Source organism: Geotrypetes seraphini, chromosome 16, assembly GCF_902459505.1.
Source record: "Geotrypetes seraphini chromosome 16, aGeoSer1.1, whole genome shotgun sequence".
Classification (NCBI taxonomy): Eukaryota; Metazoa; Chordata; class Amphibia; order Gymnophiona; family Dermophiidae; genus Geotrypetes; species Geotrypetes seraphini.
Genome location: NC_047099.1, coordinates 24,532,384 through 24,556,759, shown reverse-complemented (window position 1 = coordinate 24,556,759; position 24,376 = coordinate 24,532,384). Strand labels below are relative to the sequence as shown.

The 24,376-nt window shown below is 41.8% G+C and overlaps 1 protein-coding gene across 1 annotated transcript in view; it reads left to right on the top strand.

The window, feature by feature from the left end:
- DNAH2 (dynein axonemal heavy chain 2) overlaps positions 1-24,376 on the top strand; it is a 511,463-nt gene that overhangs the window by 291,672 nt on the left and 195,415 nt on the right. The window contains 8 exon segments of the mRNA XM_033923769.1: positions 543-767; positions 1,159-1,263; positions 4,247-4,435; positions 4,616-4,701; positions 10,749-10,879; positions 12,831-12,980; positions 13,175-13,342; positions 15,609-15,769. Coding sequence (XP_033779660.1) covers positions 543-767; positions 1,159-1,263; positions 4,247-4,435; positions 4,616-4,701; positions 10,749-10,879; positions 12,831-12,980; positions 13,175-13,342; positions 15,609-15,769 — 1,215 coding nt within the window.

Sequence of the window (24,376 nt, the reverse complement as noted above, 5' to 3'; positions counted from 1 at the left end):
CCCAATGTTTATGAGGGGCCTTCTCAGATGTGCTAATTAAGTGTCTCTCAAAGAAGATGTTTGCCCTAAAACTCATTTGCTCCCAGAAAGAAGAGTTTGGGAAGATGAGGAGACTGGAACCATTGCTGTCCATAGAGTATGCTTCCTACTTCTTGTATATTATCCTATCTTAGACCACCAGGGCATCTGTGAAGAAGGGCCAGGGATTCTTGAGAAGAGGGATGGGTATATTGGGGTGATTATTCTTTGGAGGGGGTTTTCAGGAGGGGGGCAGATGCTCTGTAGGAAGAGGTTTAGGGTACAGAGAAGGTGAATGAGCCACACAGGGACATATTTTTAACCATGGCCCTGATTGTCTCTGACTTTAATTATTAAATTGTTATTGTGGTAATATATATATCTAGTACAGTAAAAAGAAGAAAAATTCCTGACCACTGCCTGACAAACATGCAATATTACCATATAGTGGGTATATTCTTTTTGTGTTGTTCTTCCTGTGCTACACATGTCTTGCTGCCTAGTCACTCCTTTTTCCTTCCTAGACAACATCTAACAACGTCCAGAATATTATTGAGAGCCGTGTGGAAAAGAGGACCAAGGGTGTGTATGTTCCTATGGGGGGCAAGAAGCTTATCACCTTCATGGATGACCTGAATATGCCAGCTAAGGACACTTTTGGTTCCCAGCCTCCCCTGGAGCTTATCCGTCTCTGGGTTGATTATGGGTTCTGGTATGATAGATTGAATCAGACCACCAAATATATCAAGGTCAGCTTTATTTTCCCTCTTTGATCTGTGTGTCTGTCCCTCCTTCATCAGTCCTATTCACATCCCCCACCCCTCTTAATGCCATATTTCCTTTCCTCTACTCCTGCTTATTGTCCTTCCCTCTTTGTCCATCATCTCACTTTTTCTTCCCTTCTAGTCTCCTGCCTGCTACCCCTTCTTCACTCTTGTTCATGCTTCCTCCCTGCCTCCCTCTATTCTCCTTTTTCTTCATTCCTACTCTTTTTTGTGTTTCCTTCTCTCGCTCTCTCTGTTCCTATCTTTTCCTCTTTCTGTTTAACTCTTTTGGATCCCTTTCTTCTGTGTTCTTAGGAGATAATATACCCATTGAGCAGAGGGATGTGTTTTATTCACTTTTCTATCTTCTTCATAGGATATGTTTCTCATGGCAGCCATGGGACCCCCAGGAGGAGGCAGGACTGTGATCTCTGGGCGTCTACAAAGCAGATTTAATCTCATTAACATGACCTTCCCTACGGTGAGGAACACACAGGCTGATAAGAGACTACCCTTTACCTAGGGAATGAGGCTCAACAGGATTTTGGGAGAATAGAAGACTCTACTGCACCTGTGTCAGTTATGCTTTCCATTTGGAGAAGAAACAATGTTAAACTTTTTGCAATACCCTCCCAGCTTAATGTTAGTTGGGATGGGGGTAGCATGTGCTTCTCTAGGTTTGCAGTACGTGCATCTAGCACAATATAGAAGTGATTTTAGAATGTCTTTTTCATGCATATTTGTCAAAATATGTGCATGAAATGCTCTTTATAAAATTACCCTAAACGTAAAAGTGTGTGCTATTTTTTTTTTTTATAATTCTTTATTCATTTTCATATTTTACATGAAGTGTACAAAATATTGAGTTACAACTAATGAATACACAATATCACTTTTATATCTATTACATAATATTCTGAACAAATTTTTTTATCCCCTCTCCCACCCCCCACCCTTCAAGTACTTTCCAATCACCTTATACATATTGTATACCATATTATAACATGTTATGTAAAATTATTTTCACTACCCCCCCTCCATGTGTGCCATAAAGAAGACAAGAAAAAGAAGAAAAGAAGAAGATAAATCCTACTATTCATTCAGTACAATACTTTGTCAATGGCCCCCATATTTTTATAAATTTAGGATATGTCCCTCTTTGTATTGCTATTACTCTTTCCATTTTGAATATATGACAAATTGTATTCCACCAAAAAAGTGTGTGCTATTGATGTAGACATGTTCTGGGGCAGAGTATGGGCGAAGTCACAATTTACACACATAGAGGGGCATAATTAAAAAAAAACGTCTAAGTCCCCTTTTGGCCTAAGGCCTTAAACGTTGAAAGCAGAAGCAGGGAAAATGTCCATAACCAAAAAAAATGTCAAAAAGGAGGGTTTTTTTTATAATGGCCTGCCTCTACATTCAGCTGTTTAAACGCCCAGACCACCACTACGTCTACACTTATACCCCCATGACGTCTACACTTATACCCCATAATGAACCCAAAAAAACACCTAAGCCCCAAACGTCCAAAGAAGGGCTTTTAGGCGAAGGAGGAGCCAGTCCTTTGCCTAAAAGCTGGATTCTGTAACCGGTGTCTGTCAAAAACACCACCGATTACAGAATCCACACCAACCCTCCTCCACGATATCGGGACAGGAGGGAACCCAAGCCCTCCTGCCCCGCGGCACCGACCCCCTCCCCGATTACGTTCGGGACAAGAGGGAGCCCAAGCCATCTTGCCCTGCAGCACCCCGACGTTCCCCAATGACATCGGGGCAAGAGGGAGCCCAAGCCCTCTTGCCCTGTGGCACCCGCAGCACCCCCCGATTATGATCAGGCCAGGAGGGAGCCCAAGCCCGCCTGGCCTCTCGCCTCCCACCCCTCTATGCGATCGGGCAGGAGGGAGCCCAACCCCTCCTGCCCAGGCGGACCCCCTACCTCCCACCCCCCACTACAATAGGGGCAGGAGGGATCCCAGGTCCTCCTGCCCTCAACACAACCCCCCCAATGACCGCCCCCCCCCAAACCCATAATTGCCCCCTCCTGCCGACCCGTGACCCCGCCGATAGGGCATCTCTCCTGCCGCGGGTTACGGCACTTCGGGTAGAGGAGTGATGGCATTGTGGTAGGGGAGATGAGGCATCTCTCCTGCCACGATCATTGCTGTAGGGGGTAGGCAGGTTGCTGGGGCTGCTGAGCTGATCGCAGCATCCACAATCAGCTCAGTGCCCCTTTTTCGGCCCTTAGACCTGTTTTGACTTCATCTAAGTCAAAATGTATAAGTGCCGACTAGGCAACCTGCCTAAGGTTTTGGTTATACCTACTGCACGCCTAGGTGTAGGTCGGCCCATCTCCCGCCCACCGCCCACCCTTTCCCCTCCTCTAAACACGCCTCTTTTCTCTCTGTGCGTTTAGTGGCAGGGGAAAGGCCTAAGCTGGTTTTAGATATGTCTAAAACCAGCTTTGATTGTGGGTACTTGGACGATCAGGCTTTTTGATCATCCAAGTAGCCATTTAGGCCACTTTTTAGACTTTTTTTTTTATTATGAACCCTATAATCTATGACATAAGTAAGGTGTGTAATCAAAGTTTAGTAAATAAATTGTACATCTGTCCATTTTACACCTGCCCTCAAGCAGCTTAAGTGTACACGGTTAGTCAATACATTTTCTTTAGCATCATACAGACAGAGTAGAAGAACTCATCCTTTGTTTAATTTTCCATCTGTCCAGGGTTGCAGGAGTAAGAAATTTCTAAATAGGATTTTTCTTCTTCTTCTCTTCTTTTAAATATCTTCTTTGTGACACACATAGAGGGGGGGCAGTGAAAATAAATTTTACATAATAGGCTATAATATGATATACAATATGTAATGTATGATTAAAAAGTAATAGAAGGGTGGGGGGACGGAGAGGGGGAAAAATATATTTAGAATATGATGTATTAGATATAAAAGTGATATTGTGTATTTATCAATTGTATTTTAATATTTTGTACACATTATGTAAAACTTGAAAATAAAAAATAATAAGGAAAAAAAAAAAAAGAAATTTCTAAATCATATTTTGGCATCTCAGGCAGCTCTTCATGACAACGAATTCCAAATATTGTTGCTTACTACCCATTCCTATGGCCATTTTAGAAAACAATTGAAGACCTATCCTTTTTCTAAATATTTGACTGTTTAATGAATCATCTTATTTCATGTAACATGTTTACTTTTATAACTTTTTGTAAACCGCATTGAACTTCTGGTTACGCTGTCAATAAGCACAATGTTATGTTATGTTTTACCTATATCTGCAGGTTTTGTACTCTAGGCTATAAATAGGAGCCTTTTTATCCTCTTAATTACCCTTTGTCTATAGCTGACTTGCACATACTCTAGTCAGAGGAACAAGGAAGCATCCACTGTAACATCTTTTCTTCTTTCCTCCCCTATGTCTAATTTCTTTCAGGAGTCGCAGATCAGGCGAATCTTTGGCACAATGATCAACCAGAAACTTCAGGACTTCGAAGAGGAGATAAAGCCCATTGGGGGTGTTGTCACTCAGGCAACCATTGACCTCTACAATGCTATCATCCAAAAGTTCCTGCCCACACCAGCAAAGATCCATTATCTCTTCAACCTGAGAGACATTTCCAAGGTACTCATCTGCTGACTCTCCAGCCCTTAAATGGAATGGCTTAGTCTAAAAGTGAGAGCTGAACGATGGCTAGATTTCCCCTGAGCACCTGCTGTCATGTCTATCTCTGCCATGCTGAGGGACTGTGAAGGCTCTGTGTATTTGTGGTGCCTGTTCTCATTTGAGTTATATCTTACTCAGGTGTTCCAGGGCATGTTGCGGGCCCACCGGGACTACCATGACACTAAGCACCACATTAGCCGCCTCTGGATCCATGAATGCTTCAGGTAACTGCTTGTTTCTCAAGGCCTAGACAGGGATAGCAGCAGACCTCAATAAAGTCTGTCCTCTAATGCCACTCTCCTTTGTGTTTCAGTGACACTCTAGAACTTGTATTTTTTTTTTATCTTTATTCATTTTTGATTCTTACAACAAGTGAATTAAACATAATAAAAACAATTTTCACATATCACTTGTATTTACAATCAAATATTCTTGTAAGATGAAATAAATACCCCTCTTTTTATCAATATTCCTAAATCCATATGATATACATTTCCCACCCCACCCCCACATATCTGCTACCCATGTGCTAAGATATCTGATCATTAGAGTAATTAGTCAATGGTCCCCATATTTTTTTTAAATTATGAAGATTCTCTTGTTGTAACACTAACATCTTTTCCATCTTATATATGTGACAAACTGAATTCCATCAAAATGTATAATTTAATTTAGTATAATCTTTCCAATTTTGAGTAATTTGTTGCATGGCGACCCCTGTCAATATTAATAATAACTTGTAGTTGTGCCTATCTACCTGCAAGTAGAGAAAGAGAATGAAATTGAGCTCTATCAAATAGAACAGTGTGCAACTGCTCCAATTCAGTATTTCTCTGCTTCAGCAAATGGTGGATATTTGCTGTGCAGTCTTTGAGCTTTTCTGTAGACTCTTGCTCCTGGTCTATTACTTATAGTCCAGTGGAGCTGGGAGACAATGCTTGGACTTCTGCCTTAATTTAAGAATATTTGGACTTAATAAAAAACAAAGTTATAAGTGGTTGCAATTGAAGCAGGCTATTCAGGCAGGGTTCCCTGAATGGAAGTCTTTAAATACTCATTTTACTCTAGAATTCTTATGCTTCCAGGCAGATTTTATGGGTCACCAGGCCGCACAGTGGTATAAAACATTATCTGGATATTTAAATAAAAAACCAAGGACTGTACTTAGAGATATTTGGAGCATTGAGATTAAGTATCAAATTAATGCATCTCAATGGCCACGTATTTGGTCTTGGAGGATAAGATGTACAATGTCTGCGTCTATGAGGCAAACATGGTTTTTCCTGTTGCATAGAGCACTCTGGACCCCTGTTCGCTTACAAAAATTGGATTGCTCTAAGTCTAATAGATGTTGGCATTGTCATCTTGAGGCTGGAACTCTAGATCATTTATTATTTTATTGTCCTTTTATTAATAATTTTTGGAAATTGATCTGGGGTCAAATAAATTGTATGTTAGAGAATCCTGTGGCCCTATCATATGACACAGTTTTGTTTGGAATGTCTATGAGGGCCAAAAGTCAAATTTCATCAAATAATAACAAACTGTTAATGATTTTAACAGGAGTTGCCATCCAACATATAACACATAACTGGAAAGACTATAGGGGATTGAATTATTGTTTCTGGTGGAGTTCGGTTTGTCAGGTGTATGAAATGGAAAAAACATTGGAAATCAAGAGAGGTTATTATAAGAAATTTAAAGAGGTGTGGAGACCATTAATTGAGTATTATAATAAATAAATAATTATATTTATCCCCATTAAATATATGTAGGGGGGAGGAGGGATGGGTGGGTTTTATGACATTATGAGGGGTAATATATGGAAAGGGAGGGAGGGGAGATAGTTTATGGTATAAAATGAATGTAGAGTTTCAAGTGAAGAATGTATAGTATGACTTGAATTATTGTACACTTGTTTGCATAATGTAAAAACGAATAAAGATATTTAAAAAAAAAAAAAAAAAGAATATTCCTGGTATTATCCCAGGACAAGCAGGCAGCATATTCTCACACATGTGTGACGTCGCCGATGGAGCCCCGGTACAGACACTTGAAAAGAGAATCGGAACTGTCAAGTTTAGAAAGTCTGCGATCAGCCCGCACAGTGCATGCGCGAGTGCCTTCCCACCGACGTAGGCGCGTTGTCCCTCAGTTAAGCCAGCTAAGAAGCCAACCCAGGGAGGAGGGTGGGTTGTGAGAATATCTGCCTGCTGTCCCTGGATAATACCTGTTACTGTAAGTAACTGTGCTGTATTGGATCCCTAACCCCTAGCCCCACTGCTAAAAAAGTAAACGAGATATTAGGAATTATTTAAAAAGGGATGGTTAAAATGTATCACTCCAAAATTTTAAAAAGAGTTCATGTAAGGGAATCAAGTCGAGCCGCTTGAAAGATGGTTTCAATTATAGTCAGTTTCAAGTTTAATAGTTCATTTGATTAAATCGCTTAATCATGATTCTAAGCGATGTACAATTTAAAATACATTCAAAGGGAAACAAACATTACAAACTTTAAATAAAAACATTAAATTAAAATAGTCAAATATATGCATAACAATAGGTAATGAAGGGGAATGAAATACAATTCTTGATAGAAAAGCAGAACAAAAAAGGGAAAACACATGAGGGAAATGAGTAATGAAACAAAAAACACAATCAATAGTCACTGAATAATAGATTAAACATCAAAAGCATCTTTAAAAAGAAATGTTTTTAAAATACTTTAAAATTTTTCCATATCATGCTCATTTCGTATATAAATTGGTAGAGCATTCCAAATCTGTGGAGCAGTTACAGAAAAAATAAACTGCCGTCTTGTGCCAATAATCTTGAGCGAAGGAATAGTCAGTAAATTTTGTTCGTTGGATCTTAAGGTTCTGCATGGAAAGTATGGGATTAGTAGTTTATATATAAATGCCGGCGTTTTATTGAGAAGAGTTTTAAAAGTGAGCAAGCAAAGTTTATATGTTATTAGATGTGTGATTGGAAGCCAGTGTGCGTCTTTCAAAAGAGGTGTAACGTGATCAAATTTCCTGGATTTGGTTATAAGCTTAATAGAAACACTTTGAATGATTTGAAGGCGTTTAATTTCATTCAATGATATTCCTTTAAAAAGTGTGTTGCAGTAATCAGCTCTTCTGGGACTTCTGTCTGTAGAGTTGCAACTTCAGTTCTCCATTTGTTTCCAATGTACAAAAAAAACCCCCAAAAAACCATTTGCAGAGGGTGGGGTAAATTTTCCAAATTTCTATAGGTTTCATCAAGCCTATATTATGCGGCAAGGTATGTATTGGATCCTCCCTGAGCTCATGGAAACTCTGCCTGATTGGTTATGGTTGGAATGGCAACTCCTGTCGCCACTGAGATGTCATGTTATGAGTATCAAGATGCCTAGATTATATAAAAACAATAGAATTTTATTAGATACTTGGGAAACTATAAAATTTGTAGATAATTTTAACACCTATTCCTATATATAAATCTACGTCTCAGACTATATGGCTGAACTCCAAGATTAAAATTGACGGATTTAAGATCATCTGGAAATATTGGATGATTGGAGGCATACGCACTTTAGATGATGTTATTTCTGATGGTAAGCTGCTTGATTTTTCACAATTGCAACACAAATTTGGTCTTAATAAAATACAAAATTATAGATGGTTGCAGTTGAAGCAGGCCATTCAGGAAGGGTTCCCTGAATGGAAAAATTTGGAGGTTCAAAATAGCTTGCCGGTCTTATGTTTTCAGGTAGACTTCCTGGGTCACCAGGCCGCTCAGTGGTACAAATTAATATCTGGATTTTGGAATAAGAAACCAAAAAAATGGTTTGCGTGACATTTGGAGCATTGAGATAAAGCATCAAATTACTGATTTTGGTCTTGGAGGTTGAGATGTACAATGTCTGCATCTATGAGACAAACATGGTTTTTCTTATTACATAGAGTATTTTGGACCCCAGTTCATTTGCACAGAGTAGATAGTTCTAAATCTAATAGATGTTGGAATTGTCATCTGGAAGTTGGGACGTTAGATCATTTACTATACTATTGTCCTTTGCTACTAAAATTCTGGAGATTGATTTGGGATCAGGTTAATAATTTATTAGAAAATCCAGTGGCACTATCGTATGATACCATTTTATTTAGCGGTATATAAGAAATAAATTACATTACATTTAGAACATCTATGAGGGCAAAAAGTCAAATTTCGGCAAAAAATAACAAACTTTTGTTTATAATGATGGGAGTTGCCATGCAGCTTATTTTAAAGAATTGGAAAAATTGGGATAGATTAAATTATTCATTCTGGTGGGAATCCCTATGTTATATCTTTAAAATGGAAAAGTTTATGGCTATTCAGAAGGGTTATTATAAAAAATTTATGGAAGTTTGGGAACCATTAACTAAATATTGTAAAGATTGATTTATTTGTATAAATTGGGGAAAACATGCACATCTAGGGAGGGGGATATGTTTTGGCATTTGTCAAGTCAACATATTGATGGAGAGTCATGTGGCATTATCCTATGACACAGTGGTTTTTGGAATGTGTATGAGGGCCAAATGCCAAATATCTGCAGCAAACAATAAATTATTGATGATTCTTACTGGTGTGGGAATTCAGCAAATAACAACTAATTGGAAAGACTGTTCTAGACTGAATTGTAGTTTCTGGTGGAACTCAGTTTGTCATATGTACAAGATGGAAAGATTTCTTGCAGTACAAAGGGGGTATTTTAAAAGGTTTCAAGAGGTGTGGAGGCCATTAATTGATTATTATAATGATTAAGATTTATTCTTTTTCCTTAGGGGATAATTTATAGAAATGGGGTGGGGTGGGGGGGATAGGATAATTTAGTTAGCTAGCGGTATATTTCAACTGATTAATGGATATAAGAAACATGGTATATAGGTATGAATAGAAAAGGAAAGAGGGTAAATTTATTGGAAATATGTTGTTATGAAATATAAGGGGATATATGTACTATGATGAGATATATATTGTTGTGCATTACTTTGTATAATAAAATGAATAAAGAGTTTGAGGAAGAAAGGGTGGGGGGAGGGACAGATTTAATGTAAGATTAATTGTATTATGAAAGAGGGATATACAAGTATGTATAAGTTTGGATGAAATATTTTGTTGATATGGGAAGGGATGGGAGGTGGATGGGGGGTATTAAAACATGTATAATAATATTGTTTAAGAATGTCAAGTGAGTTATGTGAATTAATTGTAATAATATTGTACACTTGTTGAAAGAAATAAAAAGGAATAAAGATTAAAAAAAAAATACAGAAGGGTTGATTACAAGTATTTTATGAGGTGTTTGTAAATTGAAAAGTGGGTGGGAGAAAATAAGTTTTGTCTTTATTCTATTAAGTATATTGTGCTGTAATGATATTAATTTATAAGAACATAAGCAGTGCCTCTGCTGGGTCAGACTAAGGGTCCATCATGCCCAGCAGTCCACTCTATCTATATCCTTCTATCCCCTTTTCCCTCAGGAAATTATCCAATCCTTTCTTGAACCCCAAAACCGTACTCTGTCCTATCACACCCTCTGGGAGCGCATTCCAGGTGTCCACCACCCTTTGGGTGAAGAAGAACGTCCTAGCACTGGTTCTGAACCTGTCCCCTCTTAATTTTTCCGAATGCCCTCTCGTTCTTGTAGTATGTAAATGCATCATCTTTTGTGCACAATTGAAGTTTTAAAAATGAATAAAGAATATTAAAAAAAGGAAAGTTTTCCACATCTGGTTTTATACCAGTTCAAAGACACACTTAAGTTTTCAAAAATTGCTGGTTTTGTCCAGAAATTTATATGTACAAAATAGGTGCATCAGCAAACCCATTTTTTTTTTTTCAAAATCTTTATTCATTTTCATTTCTTACATCAAGTGTACAATAAAATATCAATTAGATCATACAAATCACTTGAAAATCTAATCAAACATCAGCATAAATATATAAATAAAAACCCCTCCCATCCCATCCCATTTCTGAAATCCCATTGGAAAGGAGTGTGCTCCCAGCCTGGACATCTCAGTTCTAATATCTACATTCTATGTTAAGTGGGACTTAGAGTGACATGCTAAGACCGCATTGAATATCTATGTTAGAATCAGGATCTGACCAATTATTCTACCCCCATTAGGCCACTCACACCCTTCCTAACAGAGGGCTTTCCACTGTATAATTTAGGTTTAATGAGCCTGAATATATACGCTGGCTGTTCTCTGATTATTTTTCTGTCTTGAAATAGGGTGTTCTCTGACCGCCTGGTGGACATGGCTGACAAGGAAACCTTCACCAGTCTTGTGAGTGAAAAGCTGGGCATTCTCTTCGAGATGACCTTCCACAACCTGTGTCCTAATAAAAGTCCACCAATCTTTGGTAAGGACCATACCCTTTCTTCAGCTTAGCTTCACAAATCAGACCCTTCAGAAAAGGTCACCTAGGAATGTCAGCAATGGAAGAAATAGAAAGAATCCAGGACCTAATGACTCATGGTTGTTGCATCTGGCTGATAAGGCCAAACTCTGTTCTGTTCTTTGCAGTGGAAAGGAAAGGCAATGCAGTGCTCTTTCACTGACACTTTGGGGTGAATGGAGATCACTGGACTGTGTCATTGCCTTCCATTTCTGCAAAGATGTAACATGCAGCATTCTCTGTGCTGCAGCTTCTTCTGCCTCTGAATTTCTGTGTATCTTTTGTGTGGATTTTCCAGTTTCTTGGCAAATGCATGGCCTTTCTTCATTTTTGCTTGAATTTGAAGAGAATGCAGTTGCCTCTGATCCCTTCTGTGGTGTTCCTATATGAAATTTCATCTTTGAGGTGAGAGGGGTAAAGATGAAATGAAACCCTCATATGAGCCTCTAGCCTTAAGTGTTATGCAAGTCTTTTATTCAGGGACACCTTGGAGCATAGATTGGTGCATGGCCATCACATGATCCATCTTGACCCACACTGTTCTCCAACTGCTGGGCATATGGTGGTCAATGTTGTTCTTTGTGGACAACCAAAAGAATACCAGGCACGTTTGTGAATGATGTCAGATTGATGGCTCCCATCAGAGCTTTTCTCTTCTATAATCTGGGTAAATCTGAACATATATGGAGTCTCCCAGGTTCAACGTGACTTCCTCTCTCCCCTTTAGTCTTGTAATTTGCTTAGCAATGCCAGATGTTAGATCTCACCTGAAATAAAGAAAAAGCAGGCAGCTCTTCTGTCATCACATTGGGTCCTTCTAAAGCATAAATGAGAGAAGGTGATAAAGATGCCAAATGTCCAAAGAATCCATCAACTCAAAACAAAATAAAACTAAAAAAAATGATATAGGCTCTTCTAAATTTCTTTTAATATGATCAAGAATCTTCGGTCCAGTAATTAATCTCAAAAATTCTATTCCATCCCTTTCTCTATTATCATAAGGCTTGGAAGAATATAAGTTTTTATAAAAATTTAGAAACTGATTTAAAATATTACCAATTTGAGTATGTGTATTCCCTTTTTCATCCTTAATTGCAATAATTTTTGTTCTTCTCTTCTTTGCTTTAAGATAATTTGCCAATAATCTTCCCGCCTTATTTGAATTTCCATAATACAGAGTTTGTTGGGAAAACAAATCCTTCCTTACCAATTTTGAAGATAATTCCTTATATTTACCTTTTGCTTTTATAATTTCTTTATTCATTTTTAAACTTACATCAAGTGTACAGTAAATATCAACCAAATATAATACAACATTACTTGAAAAATTTTCAATATCATACACCAAGAAGATTTAACCCCACCCCCCTCCCAAATTCATATACAACTAATATATACCACATGAAAATAATACCTTACGACAATCATCTATATATTCTTAATGGAAAAACAAGAAATCCCCCCTTCAAATCCACATGTGTATTAAGATTGGGAAAAGTGTAACTTATTCATTACTATAATTTAATAAAGGTCCCCACACATCCTTAAATTTATTATAATTTCCTTTACCTTTTGCTTTTAATAGAGCCTGTAAAGTACCATGTTCCAATTTATGAGTGTTGTATTCAATTCAATTTAACTGTTATTTATTGTTACACTTGTTGTAAGATGTAAAATGAATAAAGATTTATAAAAAAAAAAAAAAAAAAGATGATTGGACCACATTCAGGATATATATTTTAATACATGAGCTTTTTAGGAATTTGTTGGCCTCTTTTACAGATGTAACTGAAGAGCTGAGGGAAACAGGTATATATAATTAGAGAATGTTAGTGGTGGAAATTTCCAGAGTAAAGCATCAGAAAATGTTGTCTGTAGCTCTGTGCCAAAGTGATTTGTGCCATCGCCTTCGCAGGGGACTTCATGCGGGAGCCCCGAATCTACGAGGACCTGACAGACTTTCCAGCTCTGAAAACCTTTATGGAGGAGCAACTCAATGACTACAACAACATGCCAGGAATGGTGCCCATGAAACTTGTCCTCTTCCGAGATGCCATCGAACATAGTTAGTGCATATTACTACCCCCTTGTTCTCACCCCTTCATAGTCACTGCTTGTTTCTACCCTGTTCTCCTCCTCATCATGTGCTAGTTAGTGTCTCCTCACTTCTCCTTTTAAAGTCCATAAATCTCAGTGCAGCTTTCCTAAACATTGAATCTGTCTGATGTATACTAAATTACTTTTTTCTCTTCTGTGTAGTAACACGAATTATCCGGGTCATTGGCCAGCTTCGAGGCAACATGCTGCTAATTGGCATTGGCGGCAGTGGACGGCAATGTTTGGCCCGTCTGGCATCTAGCATCTGTGACTATAAAGTCTTTCAGATTGAAGTGACAAAATATTATCGCAGGCAAGAGTTCCGAGAAGGTACGGACTGCTTTGTTATATGAAGGGACTTCCACAGTATGTAGGAGAAGGAAAGGAATAGCCTAAAGGTTAGAACAGTGGAATAAAAACCAAAAAATCAGATTTCCACCACTGACACTCCTTGTAACCATGGGCAAGTCACTTTCTCAGAGGACAAGTAGGATAGCTAGCACTCACAGCACGGATGATGTTAATGAGGGAACCTGTGTGGGCAGCTAATCCAGCTTGTTGTACGTACTAAAAGTTGCCTCACCATACAAGCATGCCATCTCCCATCTGGCACAGAAGCTTGTTTCAAAATGTGCTTTCAGATTTAAAACATGACTTTTGTAAGTTTAGTCTTGTTGCTGTCAATAGCAACTAAGAGAGGGTTTTTTTAACCATTTAATGCTAGCATCTGATACTCCTCAAATGAATCAGGAGGATGTGGCTACTTCTCCTTAGGTCAATGGCAGCCTTTGAGGAGCAGCTCATAAGAAGAATCAATGAGCGATGGAGCACTTCTTTGCTTGATATGATGCTGTAGCTTTCACAGAGAGATTTAGCTGGTCCTTGAGACTCACACTACCTACAGGAGAGGCATTGACACGGAAACCTCAAAGGGCCTCAAGGTTGATGTCAGCTGAAGCATTGTTGATCACCAGTGCATTGGGGAAAGAAGTTTCACCGAAATATCGGAAATCCTCAGTGTCTCAACACCTTCACCCTATACTAACACCAGTGTCAATAAGTGAGACAGGCAGAGACTCAGACTTCTTCTCTGGAGTACTTTCAGAGTCTGACTCTGAGTGCTCCTGAAATTTTGATTATGAGCCAGCAGTATTTTTTGAAAAGGATTCAAATGGCTTTCCATCAGACCTGTCTCTACCATATTAAAGAAGAAACTCCCCAGCCTGAGGAACTCTCATTCATTAATTTGTATTTGAAAGGGCTTAAATTAGAGATGGAGGGAAGAATCCAGGAAAGAAACACCAGACATCCACAATTCTTATAACCCCCCCCCCAGGAAGCTTTGACAGTGTCCATTTATAGAATCATCAAGAATGAACAGATGAAAATGTGGGAGACACCCCTCTCTGTATCGCCTATCGAAAGAAAATTGACTCTGTACAGAGTTCCTATAAGCCAGGGGTGTCCAATGTCGGTCCTCGAGGGCCGCAGTCCAGTCAGGTTTTCAGGATTTCCCCAATGAATATACATGAGGTCTATTTGCATGCACTGCTTTCATTGTATGCTAATAGATCTCATGCATATTCACTGGGGAAATCCTGAAAACCCGACTGGACTGCGGCCCTCGAGGACCGACATTGGACACCCCTGCTATAAGCAGCAGCTTTCTCACCATTCCATGATGTTCAAATCCATTCTCAAAAAAGCCAAAAGTTCCAATATGAACTCTTGGTGCCTTCAGGGAAGAGGCTCAGACAATGGAGCTTTTGGGGAGAAAAATGTTTCAGAATGATCTGCTAATTTCCTGCATAGCTTCTTAATAGCTCTTCAAGAGCACGTATTTGCAAACTTGGTGCACAATATTATGGAGTTTAGAAAAAGAAGATAGGTGATCATCAGTTGCACAGAAAACAGATGAGCAGATCTCAAGGCCACAGTAGAAAAGGTTTATTATGAACAAAAAGAAAAATGCCTAAAATGGCCACATTTTGCCCACTTCTGGGTTGCATCAGGGGTTTTACTGTTAATAATATAATAGAAGGGGGGTAAAATAACATTAAAATAAACAGACTTTTGCAGCAGTATATACCAATGGAGATTAATAAGATAATATAATATTCTTAAAAGAAGGCAATGGCAGTAAAAGAGGATCTGCATATTGTGGAGTTTGCAGACATTCTTCCTCGGGAGAAGGCTGAGCAACTCCATTCACTAGTGGTCAAACAGAAGGATTGCAACCTTCACATATTTTTCAATACAGCATTGAGAGCTTGTGTTATAAGTATGGGCACCTGGAGACACGGTACAGGGTAGAAATTTGAGGGGGAGACCCAAAGCCAGCTGCCAGGCTGCACTTTCTTCTACTTTGAGCAGGTTTGGGGTTCTCTGTGGCATGGGAGCCCAGGCCAATTGCTTTGTTTGCAACCCCTTAATGCCAGCCTTTCTGGAGACTTGCATGGCTCTGGTCTTCAGATATGAGTGCAAGAAAAGCTTGATGACATGCTGTGCCTTGAAGAGAGTCTAAGTTCATAAAACTGTTACACTCATCAAGCAGTAGTCACACAATTGCAGTATCTATTTTTTCTGATCCTCACAGATATTAAGAAGCTGTATCGTCAGACAGGTGTAGATGATAAACCAACAGTGTTCCTCTTCACTGACACTCAGATTGTGGACGAATCCTTCTTGGAGGACATCAATAACATCCTGAGCTCAGGGGAAGTCCCCAACTTGTATAAAGCAGATGAATTTGAAGAGGTAGGTTTTATGTTAAATGTGTATCATTCTGACCAGACTTCTTCCGATTTCACATGCCAATCTGGTAGACTTCATTATCCCAGGACAAGCAGGCAGGTATTCTCACTAGTGGGTGATGTCATCCGACAGAGCCCCGATACGGATGTCTCACAAGCATGTCTTGCTTGAAGAAACTCAGAAGTTTCGAGATGCCCGCACCGCGCATGCGCCAGTGCCTTCCCGCCCGATGGTCCTGGCGTGTCTCCTCAGTTCTTTTTCTTCCGCGGAGCTGAGAAGTTCAACTTCAAGTCTGCGCCCATTGAATCTGTTTTTTGCCTTCTATATTGCCGCGGGTTGGGTTCTTTTGGCTCTCCCGTGCGTTTGTTTCTTTCTTTGATTTCTTTTTAAAAAAAAAAAAAAATTTTTCTTCCGACACCGGGTTGGCCGCGTGGCTGGGGCCCCGCGCCTTCGACCTTGCGGCGGAGCTTTTCCGTCCTATGTCCCGGCCGATCACCGGTTTTAAAAAGTGTAGCAAGTGCCAGCGCGCGATTTCGCTCACCGACCCGCATCGACGCTGCCTCCAGTGTCTGGGTCCAGATCACTTTCCGAAATCGTGCCGGCCTTGCTCCACTTTGACGGCGCGAGCGTTTAAGCGCCGCTGCCTGCTGTGGGAGTCCATGTTCAAGATGGAAGCTTCGTTGGATCCTACAGCTTCATCATCGACTGGTGCTTCGACTTCGTCGACGAAGCCCTCTACCTCCCCGGCTGTTTCGGGCCTTCTGAAACAGGCCTCGTTCACGCTGGTTTCGGCCTCATCCTCGGCGCCGGTGCCTTCCTCTGTCTCCTCGGAACAGGTACCGACCCCCATAGTTCCACCGGTGGTGCTTAAAGTGCCGAAGGCTGGCAAGCAGAAGCACGCTGCACTGAAAGAGCGCGGAGACTGTGCGGAAGGGCCCCCGTTTGGTGCGGATCCCTCCATATCGGCTTCATTGAAGTCCCTTCTGGAGGCTCAGTTTGTGGAACTCATGCACACCATGGGTCCCCGGCTGATTGCCTCGATCCAGGGTGACCTCCCGGTTCCGGTCCCGAGGGGCGGGCCGCCCCCTCCCCCTCCTCTGCACCGCTCGACCTCGTTGCTCGGCGTGGAGGAGCGGCGGGCGGTGTCCGGCTCATCGAGGCGGTCCTCGGTTAGTGACATGCCTCCCTTGGAGCCGATTCCATCGAGGTAGGCCCCTCCTGGAGAGATGCCTCCCTTGGAACCGATTCTCTTGAGGAAAGCCTCCCTTAGTGAACTGCCTCCTTTGGAGCCTATTACTCTGCCCCATGACACAGTGTGGCGTCCTCCTTCAAGGCCTCCCAGTCCTGGGCATAGCAGGGGACAGGACGAGTTCTTCCGGACCCCCTATCAAGCCTGGGCGGCTTCTGGGGAGGCACCGACTCTTCCACCTCTTCGATCGACAGCGTCGAGTCCTATCTGCTCCTTGGAGGCTTCTGGGGACCAGTATTCTCACAGGCGGGCTCGATCTCCATCCAGACATCGAGAAGGGCATCGATCCAGACATTCTTCGAGGCATTCCTCTCGACACTCGACAGTCTCGCCTCAGAAGAAGTTGCCCCGGATGGGATATTCTGCTTCGGCTGGGTCTCCTCCTCCGGGCCCGGAGTTCGAGGACCCTGAGGTTTTTTATTCGCCCTGTTGTTCACAGGCCTCAGTGGAGCCCGAAGCCTCGACTTCGTCTAGTCCTTCTCGAAGACCGGCGCTGGCGGACCAGCTGTCTTTTTCCTCATTTCTCAGACAAATGGCGGATGACATGGACATTACTCTCGATGCAGAGTCTCGATACTCAAAGGAGTATCTCGATACCATGCACTTGCCTCGTCCTCCGGCCGAGTCCTTACACCTACCCTTGCACAAGCTCCTCGATCAGACCTTCATGAGGTGCTTTGAGTCTCCTTACTCTATCCCTGCGGTCCCTGGAAAGTTGGATGCTCGGTACCGCATGGTGCATCATAAGGGCTTCGAGGGACCTCAGCTTTCTCATCAGTCCCTCTTGGTCGAATCCTCGCTCAAGCGGTCTCATCCAGGCCAAGTGTATGCTTCGGTGCCTCCGGGCCGCGAGGGCAGAACCATGGATAAGTTTGGACGACGCATCTATCAGAATGCTATGATGACGTCTCGAGTCCTAAAATATAATTTCCACTTTGCCACCTATTTGGAATTTTTTCTACCTGTGCTTCGAAAATTCACGCCATACATCGAGTCTCAGGCTCGATTTGAGTTTGAGGAAGTGGTTGCTTCGCTGTCCCAGCTTCGTCTTCAGTTGATGCAATCGGCCTATGATGCTTTCGAGCTCTCGGCCAGAGCAGCGGCCTGCTCTGTGGCGATGCGCCGTTTGGCCTGGTTGCGGACCATTGACATGGACCCGAATCTTCAGGACCGCCTGGCGAACGTCCCGTGTGCTGGGGCAGATCTTTTCGACGAATCCATCGAGACAGTCACGAAGAAATTGTCTGATCATGAAAAGTCCTTCCAGTCCATTCTTAGGCCGAAGCCTAAGCCTCAGCAGTCTCGACCCTCTCGACCGCCATTGATCTATCAGTGGCGTTATCAGCCGAGGCAAGCTCCGCCTGCAAGGCAACCTGCAAAGCGGCAGCCCCCCCCCCCAAAAGGCTCAGCAAAAAGGCGTCTGCTGTCCCTAAGGCTCCTCAGCCTCTTTGACTGTCTCGTCGAGGGCATAACCAGTCTCGTTCTGCCTCCCCCTGTTTTTCCCATCGGAGGGCGCCTCCATCAGTTTTATCATCGTTGGGAGGCCATAACCACCGACCTCTGGGTCCTTACTATCATCAGGGAGGGATACTCTCTTCAATTCCATCGGGTCCCTCCGGACCACCCTCCAAGAGAGTATCCTTCCAACTTGACACAGACCGCCCTTCTTCTTCAGGAAGCCCAGGCTTTGCTCCGGCTCTGGGCCGTCGAGCCGGTCCCTGTGGACCAACACAACCAGGGGTTTTACTCCCGGTACTTCCTTGTTCCGAAAAAGACGGGCGATCTGCGACCCATTTTGGACCTCAGGGTCCTCAACAAATTCCTAGTCAAGGAGAGGTTCCGCATGCTGACCCTCGCTTCTCTCTACCCCCTCCTCGAGCAGAACGACTGGTTATGCTCTCTGGATCTCAAGGAGGCCTACACTCACATTCCCATTCATCCGGCCTCACGCAAATTCCTCAGATTTCGGGTGGGACATCTGCATCTGCAGTATCGAGTGCTTCCATTCGGCCTATCCTTGTCTCCCAGAGTCTTCATGAAGTGTCTGGTAGTGGTGGCCGCTTCAGGTATTCCCCTACCTCGACGACTGGCTCATCAAGGTTCCCTCGGCATCGGGGGTCATCTCGGCGACCCTGTCTACGATTCTGTTCCTGCAGAGTTTGGGATTCGAGATCAACTTTCCCAAATCTCATCTACAGCCTACACCGTCGCTCCCCTTCATCGGGGCGGTCCTGGATACCATACGTCTCAGAGCATTCCTTCCTCCTCAGCGCATGGATGCTTTTCTTCATCTCTGCCAGTCTGTGTATTCTCGCCAGTCCATCTCAGCGAGACACATGATGGTCCTCCTGGGCCACATGGCCTCTACAGTTCATGTGACACCATTGGCCAGACTCCATCTCAGAATTCCTCAGTGGACCCTGGCATCTCAGTGGACTCAGGTGTCTGATACGTTGACTCGACACATCATTGTCACTCCTGCTCTTCGGCAGTCTCTACTTTGGTGGATGACCTCTTCGAATCTATCCAGAGGTTTGCTGTTTCATTCTCCTCCCCACCAGAAAGTTCTCACAACCGATTCCTCGACCTATGCATGGGGAGCGCATCTGGATGGGCTTCGCACTCAGGGATTCTGGACCAGTGTGGACCGCCTCCATCAAATCAATCTTCTGGAGCTCCGAGCCATCTTCAATGCTCTTCAAGCTTTTCAACATCTACTTCATGACATGGTGGTCCTCATTCGCACGGACAATCAGGTCGCCATGTTTTATGTCAACAAGCAGGGGGGCACGTGCTCGGCCTCCCTATGCCAGGAAGCTCTCAGAGTCTGGGATTGGGCGGTTCGCCACAACGCCTTCCTCAAAGCAGTCTACATTCAGGGGAAGGACAATGTCTTGGCAGACAACTTGAGTCGGCTGCTTCAGCCTCACGAATGGACACTCCATTCCACACCCCTTCATCAGATCTTTGCTCAGTGGGGGACGCCTCAGAGAGACCTCTTTGCGGCTCCTCACAACTTCAAACTGCCTCTGTTTTGTTCCAGGATCTACACTCCTCACCGTCTCGAGGCAGATGCTTTTCTGCTGGATTGGGAGAATCGCTTCCTGTATGCGTTTCCTCCATTTCCTCTCATTCAAAAGACTCTGGTCAAGTTGAGATCCGACCATGCCACCATGATTCTGATAGCTCCTCGGTGGCCCAGACAACCTTGGTTCTCCCTTCTACTTCAACTCAGCACAGGGAGCCATTCCTTCTTCCAGTGTTTCCTTCACTACTTACTCAACATCAAGGTTCACTGCTTCATCCCAACCTGCAGTCTCTCCACCTGACAGCTTGGTTCCTCTCAACGTAACTCCTCACCAGTTTTCCCAGGCGGTGAGGGATGTATTGGAGGCTTCCAGGAAGCCTGCTACTCGTCAATGCTACTCCCAAAAATGGACTAGATTTACATCATGGTGTATTTCCAATTCTAAGGAGCCTCAGCGAGCCTCCCTATCCTCTGTGTTGGACTATCTTCTACACTTGTCTCAGTCTGGTCTCAAGTCGACCTCTATACGAGTCCACCTGAGCGCTATTGCGGCTTTCCATCAGCCTCTGCAAGGGAAACCTCTCTCTGCTCATCCTGTGGTTTCCAGATTTCTGAAAGGACTTTTTCATGTCAATCCTCCTCTCAAACCGCCTCCAGTGGTTTGGGATCTCAATGTTGACCTTTCTCAGCTTATGAAACCTCCTTTTGAGCCTCTGAGAAAGGCTCCACTAAAGTTTCTCACTTGGAAAGTGGTTTTTCTGGTGGCCCTCACATCTGCTCGCAGGGTCAGTGAGCTTCAGGCCTTGGTGGCGGACCCACCTTTCACAGTATTCCATCATGACAAGGTGGTCCTCCGCACTCATCCAAAATTCCTACCTAAAGTGGTCTCTGAATTTCATCTCAACCAATCCATTATACTTTCAGTGTTTTTTCCAAAGCCTCATTCTCATCCTGGAGAATCAGCCCTACACACTCTGGACTGTAAACGTGCTTTGGCTTTCTACTTGGATCGCACCAAACCACACAGAACTGTCTCCTTTGATCCAAACAAGCTGGGACGACCTGTATCAAAGCACACCATCTCCAACTGGTTGGCGGCTTGTATCTCTTTCTGCTATGCCCAGGCTGGATTACCCCTTCCCTGTAGGGTCACAGCCCATAGAGTCAGAGCAATGGCAGCATCTGTAGCCTTCCTCAGATCGACACCGATTGAGGAGATTTGTAAGGCTGCCACTTGGTCCTCGGTTCATACATTCACCTCTCATTATTGTCTGGATACTTTCTCCAGAAGGGATGGACAGTTTGGCCAAACAGTGTTACAAAATTTATTCTCCTAAGTTGCCAACTCTCCCACCATCCCATTGAGGTTAGCTTGGAGGTCACCCACTAGTGAGAATACCTGCCTGCTTGTCCTGGGATAAAGCAATGTTACTTACCGTAACAGTTGTTATCCAGGGACAGCAGGCAGCTATTCTCACGTCCCACCCACCTCCCCTGGGTTGGCTTCTCTGCTAGCTACCTGAACTGAGGAGACACACCCGGACCATCGGGCGGGAAGGCACTGGCGCATGCGCAGTGCAGGCATCTCAAAACTTCTGAGTTTCTTCAAGCAAGACATGCTTGTGAGACGTCGGTATCGGGGCTCTGTCGGATGACATCACCCACTAGTGAGAATAGCTGCCTGCTGTCCCTGGATAACAACTGTTACGGTAAGTAACATTGCTTTTTCTTCCATATCACATGCCTTGGTCTGTCAGTTTTCTCTTCTGCTGGACCATGTGCCAGAGTCTGTCAGACCTGCTATGTAATGTGTTTGTATTCTTCCAACCTTGTGTCATCTGCTGTGCACTTGCCAAGGTCATCTACATCTCCTCTTTGATGCTTCTTTATGCCATCAACAGGTAACAGGACCTCTAGTGTAGATTTCAGTGTCCTCACACACTTTAGGAACTTCTCTAATATAACTCTTCATTTTGAGTTCCTAATCCCCACATATACTCACAGGTGGCCAAAGTCAGATAACCGACACAAATTCAAAACCAGAAGCATCTGTTGTTTTTTTTTGTTTTTTGTTGTTAATTCTTTATTGATTTTAAAACTTTCATCAAGTGTACAAAAATTGCAACACAATAACATAGATTTAATCACTTGTACATCTTTTTTTTTTTTAAATTCTTTATTCATTTTTAATCTTTCAACAAGTGTACAATAAAAGTAATACATAGATTTACAAACAACACTTGATAAATCTATCAAGATAATAACAAATGTATATGTATCTAAACCCTTCCCCCCCTCCCTTTCCATACTATTTTCTTAATTGAATCAATCTTTTTCATAGTTCTTTTTTACCTTTTTCTTCATTTATACAATCCCTCCCCTTTCCCCTCCATTCATAAGTAATGTTAAGAAAATGGTGTTTATTCATTACAAAACAATGTCAATGGCTCCCTTATTTCATTAAACCTTTTATAATTTCCATTTTGTATTGCTATTGAACGTTCCATTTTGTATAGATGGCAAAGTGAATTCCACCAGAAATTAAAGTTAAGTCTGCTGTGATCTTGTACATCTTAACGTTATATCTTATAATTGCAAATATAACCCTCCCTCTCCCATCCTGAAATCCCTCTAGTAATGTTATTTTTTTCATATCATAGAAATCCTCCCCCCACCCCACCCTTATCTTACATATTAAATATAGAAATATTAGGAAAATGGCATCAATCATGACAAAAGGACGTTAATGGTTCCCAAATTTTAATGAAGTTTTTATAATTTCCATTTTGCACCGCTATTGATCTTTCCATTTTGAAGCATCTGGTTTTGAAAAAGAGCCAAATAAAACCACAAATTTTTTTTTCCAATTCTTTATTATTTTCAGAACTTACAGTAAGTGTAACAATAAATACCACATTTTATACATCAATAACACACTTAATATTCCATTAATAACCATTAGTCCCCCCCCCCCAAACAATCACAATGCCCATCACATAAAATTTCTATAATGAACCCCAATATGTCTAAATTCATTAATCTATCAAACCCCCAACCTCCCCCCTCCCGGATGTGCATGTTATAAGGGAAAACAATAATTAAACATTACAATATTTTGCTAATGGCTCCCAAATCTGAAATTTCTTAAAATTCCCTTTCTGAATGGCTAATATTCTTTCCATTTTATACACAAGACACAATGAATTCCACCAAAAACTATAATTAAGCCTCGTCCAATTCTTCCAATTGCTCATAATTTGTTGTAGGCAACTCCTGTCATTATTAATAAAAGCCTGTTGTTCTTAGCTGATATTTGACTTTAGCTCTCATTGACATGCCAAAAAGCACAGTATCATAGGATAATGCCACTGGATTTTCTTTTTTTTTTTTTTTTTTTTTTTTTTAATCTTTATTCCTTTTTATTTCTTTCAACAAGTGTACAATATTATTACAATTAATTCACATAACTCACTTGACATTCTTAAACAATATTATTATACATGTTTTAATACCCCCCATCCACCTCCCATCCCTTCCCATATCAACAAAATATTTTCTAACAAGCAATTTATTTGGCCCCATATTGATTTCCAAAAAGCCAAAATAAATGGACAATAGAACAATAAATGGTCTAAAGTCCCTGTTTCGAGATGACAATGCCAACATTTATTAGACTTAGAGCTATTTAACTTTTGTAACTGAACCACAAAATTAACATAACCGTATAATGAAAATTATAAAAACTTCATTAAAATTTGGGAACCATTAACGTCCTTTTGTCATGATTGATGCCATTTTCCTAATATTTCTATATTTAATATGTAAGATAAGGGTGGGGTGGGGGGAGGGTTTCTATTATATGAAAAATAAAAATTACTAAAAGGATTTCAGGATGGGAGAGGGAGGGTTATATTTACAACTATAAGTTATAATGATAAGATGTACAAGTGGTTAAATCTATGTTATTGTGTTGCAATTTTTGTACACTTGATGAAAGTTTTAAAATGAATAAAGAATTATAAAAAAAACAAAAAAAACAAAACATAACCGTATAATAAAGAAGACATAATTTGAGGTTGAAAGGTGGTAGACTTAGGAGTAATGCTAGGAAATTATTTTTCACGGAGAGGGTGGTGGATGCCTGGAATGCACACCCGAGGGAGGTGGTGGAAAGGAAAACAGCGATAGAATTCAAAATAGCGTGGGATGAACACAGAGGATCTCTAACTAGAATATGAATGGGTAAAGGAGATGGTTTGGATAGGCTGGAGTGAGCTTCAATGGAACCTGTTCCCGTAGATGGAACCTAAGAACAGTCCTGGATAGACTGCTA